Consider the following 21,666-nt stretch of genomic DNA (forward strand, 5'->3'; position numbering starts at 1 on the left):
ACAGCAAAAGTGACAAACACAGGCAATGCATCAGATCCGAAAAGTCCAGCTATGTCTCTCCAGCACTTTCAACTTCTTGGAAAATACTGAAAGCTAAATAGATTCTGAGGTGTTTGTGTTGATATAACTCAAACTGGTTTCAACTCTTGAGCCCTGAAAGCTCAAACATACAATGAAGGGGGAAAAAACTCCAAGCTTACTCAAAAAATAGCTGCACACTGACATGTCATACCTGAAATTTATTTTAAAAGAATAAAATAATATTTGTTGCTTTATTACAACACGCATTCAGAAGATTACTGGAAAATGGAAAATGTTAAAAACAAATTTCTATACATCAATAGGTGTACACTGCAAGTTCCTGCTCTGTCAGCAGAATTTTCTCTGTGCTTATCTACATTAAACCTATACTCACCCTTTACACATTGTAATGCTATGTGGTGGAGAAATGATGTCTTACAATTCTTTTAAGGTAAGTTAAAAAACTAGATATTTCATCACAGTCAAAGCAAGATGTATATCAGAGAAAAATATCCTTCTGTATTCTGACAGAAGGAATACACACAGCTGCTTAGCTGCTGTACTACCTCAAGTATATTAAAAAGTTCTTAGAAAGCTCCACAAAAAGCCAACATGATGCAACACTACTTCAATGTTCTTGTTATTCTATAGGACAACGTCTGCAATGATAGGAACCCAGGCCTTATGTTTGCCAGTTTTTTCAAGTCTGGATATAAAAATTCTGTAGTTTGGAACTCAACATTTATAACGTCCAACAGGAAAAATAAAATAAATTTTAAAATTCCTTCTCCAGTTATATTTAACTTAAAATAAGAATATGTGCTGTTAAAGTCAGATAAAAAAAAAAGTGTGAACAAGTATTGACTTTTACATCTCACACTATGAGAAGTAACCCTTGCAGATATGAGTTTGAAATGAAAAGGTTTCTGATGTAGCGTTTACCAGGTTCTCAAATATTAGGGGTGCCCTTGCTCTTTTGCTATTGGAAAAGAAAATGCACTTGAAACTTCTGCTGAACATTCCTGGCTTTGCCCTATGCACCTTTTTAGGCTGCCAGTTTACAGAAGCTCTCAACCCCTTCAGCTAAGAGAGCTGAAGTCAGAAATTAATCACAAATCAAAACCCAAGGACAATCACCCACTACCTACCAGCATTCAAAATAATTCATTAGTCAAACAGTGGCAGAAGGAGGAAATGAAAGCTAAGGAAGAAACCATCACCATTCTGATATAGAACTGTGTATAGAAATGTATCTAAAATTCTTTGAGTTATTTGAATATACTTTTACTTATTTTAAGTGCATGCACACTCATCTGAAAAAGAAATCCAAAACATTAAAAATACCTAAAAACAATCTGATCCTGCACAGAGAAGGTTCTAAGGTAACCAAGACCTCTGTTTCAGGATTCTTTTCTTGTCATTTTTACTTATTACACAATAATCTTCATGTAAAAAAAGAAAAGGTAATGAAACACCTGGTTTGCTTTCTGCATACTGCCAAAGAACCCTTTAAAAAAGTCTTTCTTGATTAAAAAGTATCTTGAAAATATTTGCTAAAATAACACTCTCCTCCAAATAAAAGGTGGCAGTGATACAAAGACAAAATGCTAACTAGAATAAAAAATTATCTTGTAAACCCAACAGTAGTTCCTCATGCTAAATTTATGATAGACTCTTAGAGAGAGCAAATTCTGCATGACCAGAAGGTGGATCATCACAGGCCACACACTAATATTAGATAGCTGCAGCTAGAATGCCCCTGTAAAATTAGGTTACCTTGATGAGGAAAAGCACAGGAAGCAGCACTTGCAGCAAAATATACAGCTCTAGCAGGACAAAGCTGTAAGACCTTCAAGGCTGCTGGCCCTCACAGCGCAGGAGGAAGCTGTGGCTGCTCACAGTGTGCTCACCTGGACAGGCCAGAGCAGTAGGAACAGGCCAGCACACCCAGCTGGCTGCAGTACTGAATTTCTGTGCCATCTGTGAGCACTTGGAAACTACACCTGGATGCACCAGCACCTGCAGTGAAGTTCATGTGCAGGAAGGAAACAACTTCTCAATGAGCTGCAGCTTTATGCACATCCTAAATATGGTGCGTACACAAACTGGACATAGAAATTTCTGGAGTTCCCTTAGGCATCACAGTAGATCCATTTCAGACATAAAAATTAATCTTTCTGAAGAAATACAACTACTCTAGATGCAGTTACAGTTCATTCAGTTACAATCAAATGACTTTCCAGGTAAAAAACAAGGACTAAGAAAGTGTCCAAATATGGCATGCCCTTGCCATTGCAATATCACCTCATTATTAAAGACAGTGGAAAACAGAAAACCAGCCTTTGCTGACTTCATGCATAACTGAAAATTAGAGTAAACTAAAACCTCTAAAGCCCTGAGTGTAATACTTACAATTTCTGTGCTCATGTTGCATCTACAAGAAAACTAATTTACTCTGTTCTTAAAGAAATGTTGCTATACATGAACAGCACTCAGGAAAAAAAAGCAATTTTCACAAATAAGTGCTATTAGGCAATTGGTAACTTTCACTGTATATAGGAGAATTGGAGAAAATTAGAAAGTATCATGAACAAGTCCACCAAATCACACGTGTATGACAAGGCCCATGCTTCAGCCACTGATTTTTCAGCTGCAGTAAAACTCAGATGAAGCACTATTTTTCATCCATGGCTAGGTTGCTTCCTCAGCCAGAAGTTGAACTGAGATAATGCAGTCCCAGAAGTAAAGAAAAAACAACTCCTGGCATCTTTAAATACCTACTCAGTGAAACTGGGATTTGTTTTTTCTGGATTATTGTCATTTTAGGGGCCCTTGGTTTACTCTCACAGCTTGCTAGGGCAAGAACATGAGTTCTAAGAACTCAAAGCTTCATCCTTTCGCTATCATCACATGACAGTAGCAAAAGTCTTTTCCACACCACACAACTATTTTACTCATGACAGTTCATATACAAAGTTAACCTAAAGCCCAAGACTTTAATTCTGTTACCCTCAACATCCCATTAAATAAATACTCCATCATTCTACAAGATTATTCCTGGAAAAAGTAGTTCAATTACTGAAACTATATTTGAAGAAATAAGTGCTGAGATAAAAACCAGAATAATTTTGTGGTCATAATTAGTACAACAACAGAATCACATGGCTGTGGTGAACCTCAAAGATAATCAAATCCACCTCCCAAAAAAATCTCAATTACATTCATGTATGATTCCTGACACAGTCTGGTTTAAAATGATGTAAATTCCTTGACACACCAAGGCAGCCTAGACCTGCACCATCCCTTCAGCATTTGTTCAACTCTCTACACTGTGGGGCTGTTCTGCTGCAACTTAAACTTATCATTTCTCTTTTTATTCACAATGAATTTGGAGGATAAATTACTTCACTCCTCCTTACAACCATCATTTGTCTATTTGCAGACACAAATCCTTTCTCTACATTAAAATGGTCAAGTTTGTTCATGTTGATCACTGGTTGCATTTTCTGGGTGCTATATTATTTTCTCTCTTCTCTGGATACCCAACTTTTTTCCATGAAGCTTAGCATATGAAAACGGAAAATGGCCAGCGCAGCCAGATTATTTTGCATATTCCATAATTTTTACTTCTGTTAATTCAAGCATAAATGGTGTTTTCTTTATTCACAGAAACTTAAGCAATGAACTACAAGGCAAATCAGCCATCAATAACCATCACTTCTACAAAACTGAATTATAAAAATGAAACACAAGTCAGCAGTTTTCCTCAGCCATTGCTTCTACAATTGGTTAATCCCCCCAAGCATAATCCTTCCCAATGCTCAGTAGCTTTGCAACTCAAAATCCCTAAAATAGCTTCCTAAAGGAAAAACATTCTTATATTTTGCGTATTTACAGAATAGTGTACATATAGTATTATATACACATGAATCCTAGAAATAAACCATAAAAATAAATAGACAGCACAGTTTTGGTGGTTTGTGGTTTTTTTTTTTTTTTTTTTTTTTTTTAATAGGGAAGGTAAACCAACAGAGGAAATTTCTGTGCTTTTTATCTGGATTAGTGTTCATTTCTGTCCATGGCTGCACTGGCTCTCATGCCACTAAAACTTTCCAAGAGCAAAGCTCCTTTGTGACTGAGCATAAACCTTCTTCACACTGCCATTGATCTAAGCTTCAGCTTTCTAAAAGCTTCTGTATCTTCCTCACACACTCCCTCTGCCTTCAACTGTGACCTAATGAACATATAAAGTGTTCTCACCATTAGAACAATATCCAAGTATGCCCCATAGAAACAGAAATGAAATTAAAAGCAGTAAAAATTAAAATAAGATATATGGAAATTTGCAGATTTTGTGTCAAGTTTACTCTAGGCTCAGTTATGTCAGTGAAAAACACGACAATTACCATTGTGGTAAAAAAGGGAACAAAATAGAGGCTTTGCCATCAGAGTGAGAAAGAGCACAAGATTATTTGCCACTGGGATAATAAGGAAAATTACTCCTATAGGGGTGAAAACTGCAATTTGAGCTACCATACAGTAGCTCAACCCAGGAATTTGCTATGAATACAGAAAAAGCCAACACATTAATGGCAAAATGAGAGGTGCTTCTGTTTCTCTCTCATCTTTGTTCTTTGTTTTGCCTGGGAGAGGGGAGGAAGAGAGAAATTAATTTAAATACAAATGGCTGAACCAAAATGGATTTTTAAACAAATTTAGCAGTGATTTTAAATTACAAGCCATAGATTAGACAATTAGCATCTTTGTAACTGTGTCAGCCTACAGACATTACAAGAAAGTATAATTAGACGCCAATTTTTAACAAGGTACTTTTGTGACTGAAGTCATGAGAGGATACACAAACACAAAAAACCCAGCCAATGAAAAAAAAAACCAACAAAAAACAACCTAAAAATAAAAACCAAGCAGGGGGTTTTGGGACTGAACAAAACACTTTAGGATAGAAATGGCACAGTTTCATTCTAAATCTGGATAGTGTTGCACATTTGTGTAGATGTACTTCATTCCTGGACCCTGCATCTGAGAGGGAAGGATGTCAGAGAAACTCGGATATTCACCATGTTCACCATGTTGATCTTACACTGGGCCCAGCCACAGAAAGCTTCAGAGCTGCCTGGAGCTCGTTTGAGTCCTCTCCAGCTGGGAGGTAACAGGAACACTGCCAATACCATCTTGTTCCTTTCTTCCTCCTATCCCTCTCTTCCATGCAAAAAGCTTCAAGGTTGGTATAAAAAGAAATTTTGAAAAATCCATACCCTTAAAGAAAAAGTATGAGTTCTACTCCAGTTGTCATTTACTTTGTATTGTGAGGGTAATGGAAAGGAGAAGAGACAAGGGCCAAACCTTGGCTTTACAATTTCCCATCTGTGTAATACAAATCCTTGGTTACTCTCTACAGTGAACACAGATAGACAAGTGAAAAACCTTATCAAATTATACCAGGGCCAAAGCAGGAGTGATAACTCCAGTAAAGTCAGGTCAAAGATACAGATTATCTGGAACCTTATTTTCACACAAGCTATCTGTAAGTGGCTACAAATAGCAAAGACACTGCATAAACCAAAGTATTCTCCCTCACTAAGTATATACTGGTTCTTTCCTGCCATGGATATCAGAGCATTTGATCTCTCTACCGACCTAATCAATGTTAAATAATGCTCAGATGAACATGGAGCTATTCTCATTACCCAGTTTTGAAGGAGACTGTAGTGTCAGTTTTTGTTTGTTCACAAATATTAGTGTTCCCAAAATCCATCACCCACATGTTCATTTATAGGACTGTAATCCAGTTTTATTTTTACCAGCCTCAACAGTTGTAATAGTCACACCTTCCTGCCCCTTTTCTTCCTTTTCCCCACCCCAGATCCCTAGATGTTTTTGTATCCAACCGTCTCATAACCAGCAATCCTGTGAAGGAAATTATGGTACCTTTCTTGGTTGTATCTGAATACAAGTTATACTTGAGGGAAACTACAAGTTATTGGGAAAAAATCCAAAACAAACCAACAACTGGTTAAATAAAATTTCTTAAAAAATCTCAATTTAAAAGCTTATGTTTGAAAAAACCCCAAACACTAAACCACAGAACAGTAGCTTGCTTACAAAACCACTGCTATGCACACAGACTGACAGACGCCTAACCAAATAGTGGGTTTTCCAGAGGAGCTGAGCACCTCTTTCAGTGAACAGAAAGGAACTATAACATTGTGAAAACAAATCCTCACATCAGCATTTACATTATCTCAATCAAAATGTCTTCTATCAACATGACACCAATTTAGAGGGAATGCATCATGTTTGTCGTTTCCATTAATCACTAAGCAATTGCACTGCCAACAGAATTCAAGCTTTTTAACTGACATAAAAATATCAGAAGAAACATCTGCTCCGTGTCCCCTTTTTTCATTCTTTCCCTTCAATGCTTTCAAATGGGAATGACTGTGTCCTGGCAACTTCCTAGAAATCACTTTTACATCTTTCTCACATAATGGATGAGCAGTGAGATTAGTAAGATGTTAGATGGGTACCTTGGGGGCTGCCCTGGTTGGCATACACTCTACTTTGTCAGTATCTGTTTCAATTGCAGCACTAGAGTATTAATTTAGACTATTTACTGAGGGGATGAGAATATAGAGAAAATGTCAGGTTCTGAGAAAAAATGCCCATCTGCACAGCTACAGAGGAGCTCAGAGAACCAATGGCAGGGCAGAAGCCATAAAATCACCCTGCCAGGCTGCTCCCGGGCCCACCACAGGAGCCATCAAACCATTCAAGACCATCTGACTCAAATCAAGGATGCACACAAGTAACAAAAATCCTGTCTGGAACTGTCACAGCACAGCCTCAGCTGCAGTGTGTGAGCACAGAGCCAATCACTATGAGCCCCTGATAGCAGCTCTCCCCAAAACCTTTCAGACCAAGGGAGTTTCTGCCTTGGGAGGGGACCAAGAGTTTCTGCCACGCATCATGGGATGCATGGAAAACGTAGCTCAGGATTGCACAAGACTTACAGGGTGTTTAGGGATGGAATCAAGACAGGAAAAAGCAGAGGGCTACACATTTTGGAGAAGGAAAAAGGTGCAGAGAAAAAAGAGGGGTAAGCATAAATAGCGGTGTGGTAAGTATGCTTGCCTGGCTGCATCCTGCATCTGATCAGCACAGTCTATTCCGCTTTCTTGTTAAATTCCTTTCCAAATCTTTCCTGGGCATGGCACTCCTGTGTGCACACTTGTGTGGGTATGTGGCTGTGAAGACAGACTGAGGAGGAAAATAATCACAGCAATGATTAGAGAAAGAATGATGAAAAGGGGAAACAAACCATTGAGGTTGATAGGAAAGAACAAAGAAATTGAGAAACCTTAAAATAGGGGAGGACAGAAGAGGGCTTGAAAAGGAGAGGAGTAGTTAAGAATTTCAGAAAGACATAGACTGAGCATGAATCTGAGAAATGCCATGATATTTATAGTGCTCTGAAGCAACAATAGAAAATGAAAAAAAATGTAGTTGCAAACAACACATTGTGTTTTCCTCTCTGTTCTAGGACATCTATTAACGCCTTCTGAACCTCAAAGTATAATGAAAGCATATCATATAAATTACAGCAATCACAGACACAAGTAAATTTAAAGTTTTATACACAAGTGGTTAGGCCATTAGGGAACAAGGATGGGATGAATGAGCTGGTGTAAAAACTACATAGGGATACATGAGCTTAAAAACTTGCAAGATGAGAGTTAAAAAAAGACTACACTTCCAGTAAAATAAAATTAATACTGCTAGATATACAGTTAAGTATGCGTAAGTAGTAAAGGCTTCTACTGAGAAAATGAGAAACTACAAAGTAAGTCCACACATTTCAGTAGTTTTGCTAAAATTAGCAGACCGTATTTCCATTTATGAAACAATACTGACTTCCATGTTTTTGTAAAGTTATGTAAACATAGATGATTCCTCTAGCTTCAGAAAAAACATTTCAAGAATTCTGTTGTCATCTTATTACAAAGCTCTTGTACCTTCTTGGTGATTTCTCATGGGCAACTCCTCACAGCACTAACTCCTTCCTCTTCACAGCACAACCAACAAACTCCCACTCTCTCCTCAACCAGCTACCCCACCCTTTTACAGCACTCATCCTCATTGGACACAGCTGTGGCCTGATAAGGGCAGGCCTGTTCCTAATCTTTGATAATTAGTGCAGCTGCAACTCCTCAGGGGTGAGATTACCTTCTGCACTATCATTATTTTCTTACATTCTATCCCTCCACAGAATTCCAGTAACCTGTTATTACTTCTGCTAAGACACTTGTCCAGCCAAGAGAACTATTGGCTGTCCTACCTAAGGTGGAATTTTAAAGTGATAGTTATGGACCATGATTGACACCAAGCATCTACTTTTGCTGACAGATTTTGGTCCTAAAACTTTCCCCTCTTTATCTCCCATTTAAATTACAGCACTCTGGGAAGGAGACTAAAACTCAAAATCCCTTCAGAATAAAATTACAAAGAAGCATTACAATTCTTACCCTTGAATGAAAAGGGTTAATGTAAACATTTGATTCCTAAGGAAGACATTTACAGGTGCAATACATTTATGCTGCAGAATAGCAAAAGAAATATTATAATGATGTTCAAGAAAAGTAGTGTCCATAAACAAGAAGCAAACTCAATCAGAACCCCCACCATCTGGATCGCTATCATTCACATGGAATTATGGAATTATCATAAGAGAACTGACAAGAATAATTATTCTTTATGTTTATTTACTCCAGAAGCCATACAATTACACTTATAAACATTGTTATACTAGTTATAAAGACAAAATATGGTGTAGAATGCACAAGAAGTATCTCAGGGTTTCACTCCATTTAATTAATTTTTTTTCTTCAATCCAGAGTCCTTTGAGATTGATCATATAGCCCTCAACACATTGGAAAATTCATTGTAAAGATAGAATTTATCAAGTCTTTCTGCACTAGGTGATGTACATAAAAATGCTACAAACTGTGGATAATGCATATCCACTACTCATCCATTGGTGCATAGTGTCTTTTAACAGCAAGCCTAATTATTCCCATTATGTTCCTTTATTTTGAATTGTTAAAAAACTTTTTAAGGAACAATTTCAGATAAAAATATGTCTGCACACATATGTGAAGAAATTCTCATTTCTTTGACTATGGTACATCTTTAACAGTTGATATTTGCATTAATTTCATTCTCTCACATCTGAAAAAATAGGATTAGAGTAACTTCAAAACATGTTTTTTCTGTGTAATAGCTGTCAAGGGGATTTTAATATCAGCACCTTAAAAATTTTAATTGCAAAAAAACATTAACAGTGAAGTATGCAATATGTTAGATTGTCTTAATGGAAAAGTTTAAGAAAAAGCTAATTAATTTTGAAGTCTTTATTTGCAGAGTTCTTTTCTGGCTATGAATTAATTCTGGCTTTGATTTTGTGGTATAAATGAGCTGCTTTAAAGTTATCTATTGTTAATTACATGTTCTCTTTTAACCGTCCCTTGGAAACAATATTTTGTTGTGCATTGTGAACAACAATAGAGAACGATTACAGTAGCCTGCAAAAACCTCAGCTAATACCCAAGTTTTCCCAAAAGTAGGCTGCAATTCAGGAATGTTCCTTAGGTATTTTTACAAGAGTTAGCTACAAATGAATTAAGAAAATGCTCTGAGTTAGACCCTGACTTCAGACTGTTCTTCCACTTCACCCCACCTGGTAGAAATTTAGTTTCAAAACTCCTAACACTTGATTCTAATGCAGAGCCATATATAAACACTCAGCTATACAAACAGCTAAAACCTGAAGTCCACTTTCAGCTCTTACAGTCTCTCTCAAGCCTCACCCAGTAGAGTTATTTGCGGCTGATTTTTTAATTTCAGCATAATTACTGCTGGCTGATTGTTCATATTCTGCTTTCCATCCTAATATTAATTTTCTCCACTTTACCTTCACCAAATACTCCTGGTGCTATTGCACATATTGGAACTGCAGCCCTTTCTGGCCTGAACACAGACCACATTCATTTACTTACAATATAAATGCAAGTTGCTACCAATTTATTACACATTCTGCATTTCATAAACACCTGGTGCAGAGCAACTCTCAGCTCAGCTGATAATAAATTAGTAGTAGAAGAACCGTAGTTTATAACACTGACACTAAGAACAATCTGATTTTTAAACAAACATAGAACAATCTGATTTTTAAACAAATATTGGGGTTCAAAACAAGAAAACTGCAATGTCCCCAAACAAACAAACAAACAAACAAACAAATTAACAGAGTAAAAAGCTTGTCTTTCTCAGTTTTGCAGGAATAAGTGAAAAGATTCAACAATTTTGGTCTTATATGTTACATGTGAAAAATTACTAAAGAATACTAAACCAAAAACTTCAGTCTTGTTTTAAAACTAGATTTTAATAAAAAGAGGTAATTTTATAGAGTCTTCTACATTTGAAAAGACGTGCATTATGTTAAATCCTTTGAAAACATGTAATAAAAAATATGAATTCACAAGGACAATTATAAACTATGATGACAATTTCTTTGAAGAGCATTATTGAAAAAAAGATTAGTCTCCTTAGAAAGGTAGCATATTGATTATACGATCCTTTTAATAAACCACTGTAAACAAAAGTCCTTATAAACAGGCTTTGAGAATCTCTATTCTCAAAGGAAATAAACATCTGAGAAATAAGGTTTAGCAGAGCATGTATGAAATTTGAACATTTGATTACTTCAGATATAGAGTGTGCAAGAAGAGGAGAAAATAAAGTGGTAGCAACGTAACTGGCAGAGAACAGCCAGTAGTTGAAAGCGCTTTCTCAGGATGAGAGCAGAAGAAAACAAAAGACTCTTTCTAGAGACTTCAGAAATTTGAGCTTATTTTTCATCCCCTATTTCTCCAAGACCAGCATTACTCACACATCCGTACTGCTGAGTTTGAATGTGGAATTATTCACCTCCTGGAAACTACTTTACTTAGACTCTGGTCTCAAGTAAGTCTCAAATCAGGGACGCAAAGGAGCAATTAAAAAACCATAGGCTTCGTCAGGGGCACCCTAACAACAGCTCACAAGAGGATGAGGTGATAGGGTGAGGAACAGCATCTTATTCTTACAGCTTCTAGCACAAATCAGTCTTTAATATCAGTGCTAGAAGAGCTGATAACTCTTTTCTCATCACAGCGCCCAGTGTTAATTTCAGAAATACCTCCTCGAGCCCCAGTCTCCTGAAACCAAGCAGCCCTGTCAAAATAATTCTTATCATTTCTCTAACCTCCCTTTCCTCAGAGTAACTTCACAATCCATCTCCCTACAAAGCTCCACATTCCCATTAGTTCATCCCAGAGGTGCTGTCCTTCCTCAATCCAAATGAGGCAAATTATGCCCAACAAATGAGGGGGGCAATGGGAGCAACTCAGATTTTGCCCTACAGAAAGCTCTTCTTTCATGTTTTTAAAAGTAAGCAGTTTGGCTTCCCAGTATTATTTTTCCTTCCTCCTTCCACATAATGCAAGCATTTATCTGCTATGAACAAGTCTAATCAGCATTGTGGAGTCCCACTGCATGCCTTAAATGTCAGCTTTCCGCTGCAGAAACTCAACCCAGAATGTTCTGTCGCTGTTTCATATGTTTGTGCATTTTGTATGTTTTTGTTCTGCTCTATGCTTTCTACAAGTTTAGTAATAGAAATTCTTCATTTGCTACTGGGAAATCTTTTGGGCTTGTGTGATCTGTTCAGTCATATGGGTGCTGGACTTGTGATAAATCTCACTGAAATCAGGTACTTACATGTCCACAAATATCAGCAGAATATATCACTGTTCCACTTTCTGCAGAAGGGCCAATTCTGGAACCCATGATTTTTTTATGCAAAATGCTGCTAAAACTAAGCGACTTAAACATCAAGCTTCACTGGCAAAGAGTCAGAAATGTCAAGGTGATAGTTCAATACAGCCCTGCACATAAATGCCCACAGGACAACTGAACAGGAGATGGTTTTATGCCAAGCCTTCTCAAAATACAGGGCATTTCTGATTAGGTTGTATCTTCTGCTTCAAGTGTATTAAAAAGCAACATTCTTCCTGTCTTTGGACTAGAACATCCTTTCACAGGAATATCTTACTTATCACAGTTGCTGATCATGGAGGTATTTATTGAATTTTTCCTGATAAAATAATGCTTTTATATGCTTATGAAAGTGCAAAGTATCTGCTTTCTCTAGTAAATCAGTTTGCTATCACAAAGATAGCAACATTATCCTCATAATTCCTCTAGCCTTCAGTGAAATGGAAACCCATGCTCTTCTTGTTTAAGTTGACTAGAAAAATTATGGACTTCATTGTTTTTCTTTCCCCTGAAGTAAATTTCAGAGCATTGTTTTGCCAAATTATGTATTTATTTTTTCACAATTTCCCAAATTGCTGACAGGAGAACATCCCTGCCATGACCTTTTTTCCTTTCTAGACTCTGAATGTGTAAAGCCTAGTGTTCTGGTTGCTTTCCTGTTCACAGGAAAACCAGATATTACAAACTATCTGATGGAAGTCTTGCTGAAGATCAGAGCCTCTGCAGATTAAATTTGTGTTGATGACTATTACTTTTGGCAATAGCCAGCAATGAGAATTATCACAGCTCCTACAACATTTCTTATTCATTCTTACTCAACATGTGTTTCTAGAAAATATTAAACTCATTATTAAAGCAATATTTTGTTTTAGGGAGGTAGTCACTCTTGCTTGGAAAAATATCAATGCCCATTAGATTCCAGTGACATTTAATGCACTTATCATTTCAAGAGAAGTTTTATTCATCATTAACTTGGAATAAGGTTCCAAAATATAGGATAGCATTTATTCCTACCAAGCTGGGAGAAGACAGAGAATTCAGAGGTCAAGCTCCCTTATATGGAAACTAAGAATCACCACATTGTTTCCACTATTCTTTTGGGAAAAACTTACAGCAAACCACCAATCTAAAAATGTAAAAATCTCATATGTTCTTTCTCAGCAGAGTTGCATTCTCTGTGAATTCTGATACAATAAGTGCCTCTTCTAGGGGCAGGTAAGGTAGGTAAGTTCGTATTTCTCCCACTGTCTTACAGAACTAACAGTCAGCAGATGTGATCTGGATGCCAGTCCTTCCTATGGACTAACTGAAGGTTTTTAAGAAAACCTTTTCCTGTCTGGTATTTCTAAAGTAATCTGTACAGCTGCAAAAGCAACGACAGTGTTTGAAGGTGAAATTAAAGAAAAACAACTTGATCAGGAAGAACATGTCTTTCATAAAAGAATGCTCCGAAGAGATCTTGTAGCAACTTCCAGTCCCCAAAGGAGCCTACAAGGGAGCTGGAGAGGGACTTCTTACAAAAGCATGTAGTATTAAGAAAAGAGAGAATGGTCTTAAACTGAAAGAGGGCAGGTTTAGATTGGATATTAGGAAGAAATTCTTTACTGTGAGGGTTGTGAGGTACTGGAACAGCTTTCCTAGAGATGTCCTATCCCTGGAGGTGTTCAGGACAAGCCTGGAAGGGGCTCTGAGATACTTGGTCTAGTGAAAAGTGGCCTTGTCCTTGGCACGGGGGTTGGAACTAGATGATCTTTATAGTCTCTTCCAACCCAAACAATTCTATGATTCTATGAGCATTAAGATCAATCTTTTAAGTGCAAATTAAACATTTTTGTTAATGAAAATCATTAGGAGAAGGCAAATATAATCAAATAAGGTGCTTCTGGCTTTTTCCAAAATCAAATTAATTTTATGCAAGAAGTGGAAGGTAGATACATCACCATCATGGTAAACTCTGTAAGTCCTTTCTTATGTTTATCTGAAATGCAGATTCTAGAGAAAGCTTTCTTTGGCCTATATTATAAAAAAAATCTCAGAAAAAAAAGCTTGAATGATCATTAGTTATCCTAATAGACAATTTTTAAAATTATACCATTCTGTTTTAAAGAAGTTGTAAACAGCAGGAAGAATATTAGAACATAAAACTAGATGAATAAACAGGTGCAAAGTGATGGAGATGAGAAGTAATCAGGAAAATGAGCTCCTGATTGCAAAGGTTTCAGGAACCATTTACTAATAAACTCTAGAAAAGTATTGCTCTAAGAACTCTGCACGAGTGAGCAAGCCTTTGGTAGGCTGCAAAAGTTAATTAGTCAGGGCTCAAAATATAGACAATACAATAAAGCTAGTAAGGATGATACTTGCAGTTAATTATAACTCAATTAATTTTTAAATAATTTTGTAAATGTTGCATCACTGTAAATCATTTTTTTTTTATCTTTCAGTCTTGCTTAATGATAAAATCAAGGTCTAGTCCTTTGCCAGGCCACAGAATTTCATTGGGCATGAACATCCCTTAGCTGAAAGAAGTCTGGTAGATTCCTAGGGTATTTAATATGCAATGAGAAGTACAACTTTCCAGTACTTTTGGTTAATTTGCCATTGGGCTCAAGGGATCTAGCTGTAGATGGATGAAAGAAATTATAATTTCCTCTGAATGGCAGCTTAAGCTGCTGAGAAATAACAAGATAATGGACACAGAGCTTGGAGATTCTGGTGTTTCTCTGAGAGGTGAGGAACCTTCCTGTAACAGTGTGATATTTCAAAAAGGAAATTATTTCATAATATTAAAATAGAAAACAAATGTAATTGATTTATACAGTTGGAGAACTAAATTTTTATTTCAGATTTATTTATTTGGAACTTTTCTTTCTCTAGCTATTTATTTCTGGTTTATAGTCTCCCCCTATGTCTCATTCCCAGAATACATATTTCTCCGATCTCTAGACTAACTGTTGTTTTCACTATCATACGATATTTTATGGCCAGACCTGTGTGAAACAAAGTCATTTTGATTCATAAGGTTTTCATGCAAACCTTTTTCTCTGTTTCACTTCAAGGAGTTCATCCCTCGAGTTTTTCTTTGAGTTTCAACTTCAAAGGAAACTAAAACTGCAATCTGAAATCCAGTCAAGGCTGCAAAGCTTTGCCTTGTTTCAGGTCAAGAGCTCAGGAAAGTGTTGAATTACCTGACCAAAGCAAAATCAATTCACCTAAAAAACCCTTCAGTAACACAGAATTTTCTTGTTCCTTTTAGTTTAGCATAACTCCAACTCATTAAAAATCGTCAAATACAGTTACAATCCCCACTAACATAGTCTTGTCTCCAACCTCTTTGAGAAATGCTGTTATACTCCCCACAAAAGCATCCACTGAGAAAAGAAAAACTTATTTTACTATGGCATATAATACAGTTTGCTTTGTAAATAATATTATCTTTAAGTAAAATGGTATTATCTTTAAGTAAAATGGTACTGAACAAGTGCTATCTGCACTTAAACACTTTCCAGCTCCACAGAATCACGTCTGCTATATTTTCATGAGATTTGCAATGCTGTTTAAAATCACTTACAGCTATTTTTATACCACACAACAGTTATCATTCCAACTTCCTCCCTTCCCCAGCATATCTTTCATCCTTCTACTGCCACAAACTTAAGAATTCAAAAGCAAAAGGCAGCACACTAAGTGTATCTGAATACACACACACACACACACACACACACACACACACACACACACTGCACAAGTAGGAAAGGACAGTAGGGTCAGCATCAGTGCTGCAGAGCTGAGGTCCCAGACCTCAGGACAGCGTGACTGCAACCTCTGGCAAGTTCCAACAAATCCCCACATTATTTGCAGCTGTATCTGGAACTTGCTCTTGTAAAAACTGACAGCTATTGCCTGCTCAATAAAGGAAGAGTTAAGGTTGTCTCAGTCTGTATTTTGATGCTGGAAATTTTTTATTTTTGCTCATTTTTGTGCCATTAACTTCAATACTCTAGAAAGGCATAGGACTTCACACATTCTGACAGGATATCTGTCAAGTGAATAACTTTCTGCTCAACCTTGTTTTGTAAGAAAGACTTGTAAAGTATAGCAGCACATGGTAAAAACAAAAATTATGTTCTTTAAACAAAAAAAAAAAGCTTACACCACTAAGTCAGAAACTTTGCCTGAACTAGGAAAGTAAAAGTTCTTAAACAATGTGTCTCCAAATGACCTGGAGAGTGTATGTAATCCCATCCACTTTATCCATTCCATAAAGACAGGACAATATACTCCAAATCCATCTTTTGGTACTGCAGTTCAGCAGTGCCTTTTATTTGCCCTATTGCACTGTTTTATCCATAAAAGGCAGGTGAAAATCTTATTAAGAAAATTGTCACATCCCCTTGGATTATAATTTCTTCCCTTTGTAATAAATGTGATTTCAGAAAAGTGATGGCATCCCTTTGTCCTGGCTACTTCTCTTTGGAACTTGAGAAGAAAGCTTGACTATGTTCAGCTATGTCTTAAAAGCTGGTCTGCACACCACAAAGGAGCACAGACAGACATAAATTCTGTATTGTCTTTCCTAAAATTCGATGCAACCATGCCTTCACTGTGCACATTCCCTCTTGGTGGAAAAAGGGCTGCCACGCTATCTCTCCTACAGGCATTGGTACCTTAAATATTTCTCTTTAATCAAAATCAATTTGCTATTTAGCTCTTAGTTTTAGAGTTTCAATAGCTAGATCAGAGAGAACTTTGCCACTCAATGTATTAATAGTTATTACATAAAGTATATTCCCCCTTACATTTATACAGTCTTTAACCACAAGTTAGGTTTTTGTTTTAACCAAAAAACTGTGGATGGCCAAAAATTTTCTCATTGCTTTGGGGTTTTTGGTTAAAACTGAAAAAATTTTGCAATTATCTTTGTAAAATTATACATAGCTGTATTTAAGGTAAACAGTAAAGTTATATGAACTTGTATCTCTATAAATTCTGGCTTCAATTTCAACTGATTGCCTGTTTTGAAGCATTTTTACTCTTGTCTCAATATTAGGATATTGTTGGCAAAAGGAAGAAGTGAACAAAAGTAAGGACTGGATATATTTTCTCTGTGTCCTAGTTATTTTTGTAGATCAAAATCCCTCTTTTTTAGCAAATGAGGGGAGGAAGAGAAGATGCATGCCACTGGCTCAGCATGCATTGTTCAGGACCTATAAAAGGGCAACAGCACCTTTCTTCTTTCTGTGCTTTTATAGTGTAGGGCATATGGAGCTCATAGGAAATATTTTTATTTCAGAAACTCATAACCACAGAGCAAATAATTAGATTTTAAGCTGGCTGATAATCAGTGTGTAAACACCCTTTGTGATTAGCAACCTAAACCAGCATCTCAAGCAGCAGTCAGCAGCTCTCCCCAGCAGCTCAGGGCAGATTCACTTTCCATTTGAAGCTGTATCTCATATGCAACTGCTAAGAATGTGTTTGCTCCGTACACCCAGCTGCTGTTGAACTGCTTTGGTGGGTAGCATGGCACAGTAGAGCTCTGCAAAACACATCACGATACAGGGAATGCAGAAGCTGATTAAGCTAAGGTTTTTCTTTCAAAAGAGGCTTGAGGATCTTTAACAACCAGAAAGGAAGAACTATTTTTTTTATCCCAACCAAAAGACATGAGAGAATTCCCTAGTCCATTGAAATTTTCAAACTGCAGGGTAGCTTACAGTTATGACAAGTGGCACCGCTGTAACTGGTTCCGTCGCAAGTGCACTTGAAGCTGTCCCACGTCTGGGTGCATTTACCATCATGTTCACAGTGATTGGGCACACACCTGTCAAGACGAGATGCAAAGAGAGAAAGAGAAACCAAAATGAGCATCAAGATTTACACAAAGCAAAATTTTGAGCTGTCACCCTGATTTTTTAAGATTTTCTAAGCCTTCTGATATTTACATTCTTGTAACAAACTTTCTCGCACACTTTCTGTGAATAACTTATTGTTTTGCATTCTTTTATGGAGGAGGAGAAATTTGATGGACTGTTGGTTTGTCCAGTGTCATTGGAGAGGTGTCACTTTCACCCTCCAATCCACTGTCACTTTTGGAAATATATAAATGTTGGAGTCAGAAAATAAACTTCCCCTTTTTTCACCTTGAGAGCAGTGTGTGTGTGTCTTGTTATTTCATGTCCTATAGTGGCATTGAGTTGCACAAGCAGTGTATCATGCCCCTGTCTAGTAATTAATCCTTGCTATTTTAGGTGTATTAACAGAATTTATATCTGAACACACAACTGCATAAAAGATTCCCAAAGGCTCTGCTGCAGCCTTTGTACAGACAGTAAAAAAAGCACATTAAAGGTTCATCATCATAAATCGGGGTTCTAGGTAACATATGACTGGTACTCAGCCTTCCAAACAAAAAGAACATCGCATGTCACACCTCCTCCTGCTGTGCAGGTGGTGTCACACCTGAAGGAGCCCAGTCCCACAGCTGACTAGACCTTAAAAACAAAATGCCACTGGTTTGCTCCTCATCTTTCTGTTGCCAGCAATGGGATAAAAGGGAGAGAGGTTGCCTGCTGGCTAGGATGGAAGGAAATTAGTCAAGCTGCATTATTAAAACTAACTATAGGCTTTGTTATAATAGTTGTGTAACTTTTTCTCATGACAGGGGTTTGTGGTAAGAGCTGTTCACCTTTCTCTCACATGCCTGCTTTTCTTCCCTCCAGCTACACTGTTGCTGGAGAGTGGAAGGAATGAAAAAGTGCAACAGCAAAACTCCAACGTTATAGGTAAACATATATTTATTGTTCGAAATATTATCTAAATGTGATTTTAGAGATTTGAGTTTGGCCAGGTTCTTTTCTATCAAATAGTTAAAAATGGGAATTACCATTTACTTTCACCTCTGCAACCATTAAACTTTTTTCCTTGAAAGGGCTTTGAAACACCATTTCAAAGAATGTTTTTTTCCTTATTAAATTAGTTATAATCAGACTCAGTACGGGCTCTGCCTTTTTGATCAAGAAACAAAGGAGTTTTCCTTTCATCTTTTTTTTGGCCAAATCTATATTTTTTATTATGAAATTAAAAACTAAAATTAAGAGACACCCTATTAGACAAAGAGGATCTTTTCAGTAGTGCATTAAAAAATAAGTGTTCTTATCTCTAAGATAAATCTGAAGTTCATCATATTCCTGTGACAGTCAATGATACTCTCACAAACAGCACCCAAGGAAAGCTTTGCTTTCCTATGTAGAAACTTATTGAAACTGAAAGGATCTGGGTTATTCCTTAATAAGCTTACAGTCTCTTATTTCCTCAATTTCCAGTTAACAGCATTGCCATTCATGGCTCAACAACCAAGAATAATTTGTGTCACAATATGCATTGGAGAATTGAATATTGTGTGCTCTCATTTAGAAATTATTTTTTTTGTTTTGTGCATGCCAGTACACGTACCTCAAAATATACAGAATATAGATGTCTTATGTCCTATATCAGCCTTTAGAACTCAAGGCTACCCATTCTTTTCCAAAAAGATCAGAAAATACTGGCATGGTTAAAAATAGTTCTGAAAGAAATGCTCTTCTAAAGCAAGAAACAAAGCATTTAAAAATCTTCTTTTCACAGTAAAATACAGTGAAAATACCTGAGGCAATTATCACAGTTCAATAAATTATGTCTTCAGCATGGTTTAAATGAATTCATTTAGTTTTATAAGTGTGGCAGGCTAAATGAATAGATAGAGCTGATTACTGCTCTATCCAGTTGTGTTCTCAACACCGCAGAAGAAAATCAAGAGCATAAAATAGCACATTTCTAAACAGACAAACAATTAACAATTTACATGAATCCATAGCTCCTGGGTAGAAGAGTAGGGAAAGCAAAGAGCAATGACATTTTAAAAATAATCTTATAAAAGTAACTTTTATTCAAGGCTGTAAATAACTACAAAAGTTCCTAAATCTGTTTATGGTTTTGTATTTTTCCCAGCTTTTCAAAATAACTTCTTTTTTATGTATTTTCTTCTTCATTTACATTTGAAAATGCATGACTTGAAAAGTAATTTTCCAATGACCAAACCAAACATTTTTCTTTGTGAATTTTACCAGATATTTATATGAACTCTCATATGTAATACTCACAACCAGTTTCACATTTTAGTGCAGTATAACTTACTTTTATTGCAACATAACTAGTAAAGAGACTGCATTACTGACTATATAACTGAGGCAAATGACTTAATCTTCAGAAAGATGAAAACTAGATATTTATCTGTATCATTTAATGGAGCGTATTAAGTCATAAAAACAGAGATATTCAGCAAACTCCATGATGTTAATTTTATGCTTCCAGTATGATGGTTGGTTTAGTGTAATGGCTTCCAGTAAATGGTTGGATCTGCATTTGCAAAATTTTTTTTAATCTGATTTTTGCTGTTATAAAGATGATGCATTTAGAAAAATAGAGTAAACAATATTTTATATTAGTGCACACTGAAGTTTAAATCAGACTATAGGATAATTTCCTGATATTCTCCCTTCACCCTCTTTTCTGTCAGTTTATTTTGTCAGATAGAATGCTAAGATTTATTTTCTATTAAGTCCATTAGCAAACTTCTGTAACATAATCTGGTGCTCATCTGTCCACATTTTGGACAAACCCACATACTATAATAGAGTTTACAGGAATTGCTAGATATCCAGAATGTAGAAATTACAAAAAAACCCAAAAAAAAAAAAAAACTGTTTCAATTCAGTAAACAATATCATGAAGAATAAGATTTATCACTGTAAACACCATTATTTTTCAAACATATTTCTTTCTACAGAATGAGACCTATCTACAATTTTCAATGTACAAACATCTTGCCATGAAATTTGTATTTTGAGCAGGTACAATCATTATGTTTATCTACCTTATGCTCATCATTTAGTAGACACTCAAAATTTATACACTTAAAACCTTAAAAAAATTCAATGCATGTATGATTTGTAGATTATTTGTATTGAAAGACTATGTTTCTAAGCAACTCAGCTCTTTCTGCTCCTTTAGGAATAAGGCTTCATAACATAAGAAAACCTATAAAACATAACAAACCTTCAAGACAGCATTTCCCTCCTAAACCAGGCTCTGAAGTTAGAAACCATCACAAAACAGAGCTGCAAGTAAGTTCCTCATTACCAAGTGTGTCTCCTCCCATTGTGGATATCCATATTTCAAGAACTTGCAAAAGGTTGCAGACTCCATTTTGAGAACTTTCTTGCTCTATGGCTCCTTCTGAAAGGCAAGTCTAGAGCTTCATCACTTCAAGTATGATACGCTGTCTTTTAATTTCCACCCCAAAATTTATCCATAGAGAGTTTACAGATGCTGTTTGGTTTGGAATTTTATTTGGAAACTTTGATTTATTTGTTTATCAGTGTTTGCTTTCCATTCTGATCTACATCTCAATACTTTGCAGGGAGCAATCATAACTTTAGTCTGTAGTTCTGTGAGATGAAACCTCCGGTTGGAAAATATATTTTCCACAGTTCTTCCTTGTAGCTCTGCTCCTGTTTGCACTTGCATTCTGTTGAGTGTTCTAGAGGAGCTCTTACCAGTGTTTCGTGATTTCAGAGTTGATCAGAACTTTTAGATTTCTTTACAGAAATTATTTCAGTTAATATGTAGCATTTTGCTGACTACTAAAGAATAGTGGCTTAAAGTCATCCTGAGATTACTCAACATGATAAAGACCTTCACTAAATTCCCATC

The 21,666-nt window shown here is 36.3% G+C and overlaps 1 protein-coding gene across 3 annotated transcripts in view; it reads right to left on the minus strand.

Annotated features, from left to right (window-relative positions):
- Positions 1–21,666, minus strand: part of CNTNAP2 (contactin associated protein like 2) — a 1,021,862-nt gene that overhangs the window by 338,416 nt on the left and 661,780 nt on the right. For all 3 annotated transcript variants that reach the window (XM_030970934.1, XM_030970935.1, XM_030970936.1), the window contains one exon: positions 17,631–17,737. In XM_030970934.1, the coding sequence (XP_030826794.1) occupies positions 17,631–17,737 (107 nt within the window). The remainder of the gene's footprint in view (positions 1–17,630; positions 17,738–21,666) is intronic.

Source organism: Camarhynchus parvulus, chromosome 2 (genome assembly GCF_901933205.1).
Source record: "Camarhynchus parvulus chromosome 2, STF_HiC, whole genome shotgun sequence".
NCBI classification, from domain to species: domain Eukaryota; kingdom Metazoa; phylum Chordata; class Aves; order Passeriformes; family Thraupidae; genus Camarhynchus; species Camarhynchus parvulus.